The following is a 1,424-nucleotide window of genomic DNA, read 5'->3' as shown; positions in this document are numbered from 1 at the left end:
CTGGGTACAACGCCATGGACCGGCCGTCGAATCTATGATATGAAACAGGATGCCCGCAAGATGTACAAGGAAGCCATGGCGTTTTGCCGAGTGACGGAAGTGGCGCGGCGGAAAGAACTCGGTGCAGAGCATACTTTGACCAAGGACGCCCACGACGACGCCGTGCGGTTTGCATGCAAGTGGGAGTCGCTCCAAATGTTCCTGGAAGACTCGGTGGGGCAGCAGCTGGAGGACCGACGGACGAATGCCGCGTACTATGCCGATGCCGCCCTCGGCCGGTGCGATGATTTCGTTTGGAAGGGGTGCAGCGACGTTGACATGGTGTGGTGTTGCAGGCTGCCAGAGCAGTTGACGGCCCTGCTCGTGTCGGATCTGGCCGGCCTCGCGCTGTTTTCGTCGTTCTGCGAGCAACGAATGCACGGCACGAATCTCGCGTTCTGGCTCGCAGTCGAACGATTCAAAACGGTACATGCCAGCTCCTACGTTTCCGTGACGGCGGCGGTAGAGCTGCCACGACCGAGCCAACGACCCGACATTCCATCCCCGCGCCGAGGCCAAAGATATCTTCAAGGCCTTCCTCAAGACGCAGCAAGTCAAGTGCACGACGGTCGCGATTCGGAATCGCATACGGGCATCGTTGCGGTCCGACAGGGCAGACCCCGCCGACGTGTTTGAAAGCGCCCAAACCGTCGTCTTCAACACGCTCTACTCCAGCGTCTACCTCTTGTTTTTGGACTCCCCAGAAGGCTCCAGGTACCACTACACGGTCGTCGAAGCTTTGCCGTCACGCCATGGCGACGTTAGGTGGCACACGGATGCCCATGGCGCAACCCCGCCATCCATTCCTTCCTAACACCGTCGTTCCTCCAACGTGCGTACTGTTCTCTCGGGACATCCCATCGCTGCAACGAGATCTCTCTCGAGGGACGTTTTGCTTGCGTTTTGATGGCGTGGCTGCTTTGGCCACGTGGAGCTTCGTCAAGACGAATGCATGCACCCGACACTGCACGACGCTAGGCGGCGGTGAACTCTGTGGCTCGTCGGTGGTGGCGCGGCTGGCTGGAACATCTAGGAGAGGCACTCCCCCCCACGACTGTACTTGTCACGTTCGTCCTTTGAGTGGTCTTTCCTGCGATTCCTCTCGGGGGTTTCCATGCACAGCAGCAGCATGTGACACCGATCGGTGTATTTCGGCACGTCAATTCGACGTGGTACAAATAATCTCAGGCGTTCAGCGCCGTTCCGTCGATCGCGCCGACACTAGCCATGCGACAACTTGTCGACTTGGCATCGTTGGCATGGTGCCGATCCGCTGTGAGGTCTTCTCGGTGGACATGCCAAGCGCCTTTCCTGCTGCGGGTGTCGCTGTGGAATCGGCACTCCATCGTGGTGACGGATGGCACAGGATAGCATGGCTGTGCAGG

The 1,424-nt window shown here is 59.3% G+C and overlaps 1 protein-coding gene across 1 annotated transcript; it reads left to right on the top strand.

Moving 5' to 3' along the window:
- Positions 1-60: 60 nt before the first annotated feature.
- Positions 61-888, top strand: H310_10066 (hypothetical protein; the record flags this gene model as incomplete). The annotated part of the gene is made up of 4 exons (XM_008876313.1): positions 61-278; positions 336-465; positions 506-753; positions 805-888. The coding sequence occupies 4 exons, from the start codon at positions 61-63 to the stop codon at positions 851-853; spliced, it is 645 nt and encodes a 214-aa protein (XP_008874535.1). The 3' UTR covers positions 854-888.
- Positions 889-1,424: the final 536 nt, after the last annotated feature.

Source organism: Aphanomyces invadans, assembly GCF_000520115.1.
Source record: "Aphanomyces invadans strain NJM9701 unplaced genomic scaffold supercont1.24, whole genome shotgun sequence".
Lineage (NCBI taxonomy): Eukaryota > Oomycota > Saprolegniomycetes > Saprolegniales > Verrucalvaceae > Aphanomyces > Aphanomyces invadans.
The sequence above is the reverse complement of the archived record's forward strand: the minus strand, read 5'-3'. Positions and strand labels throughout refer to the sequence as shown.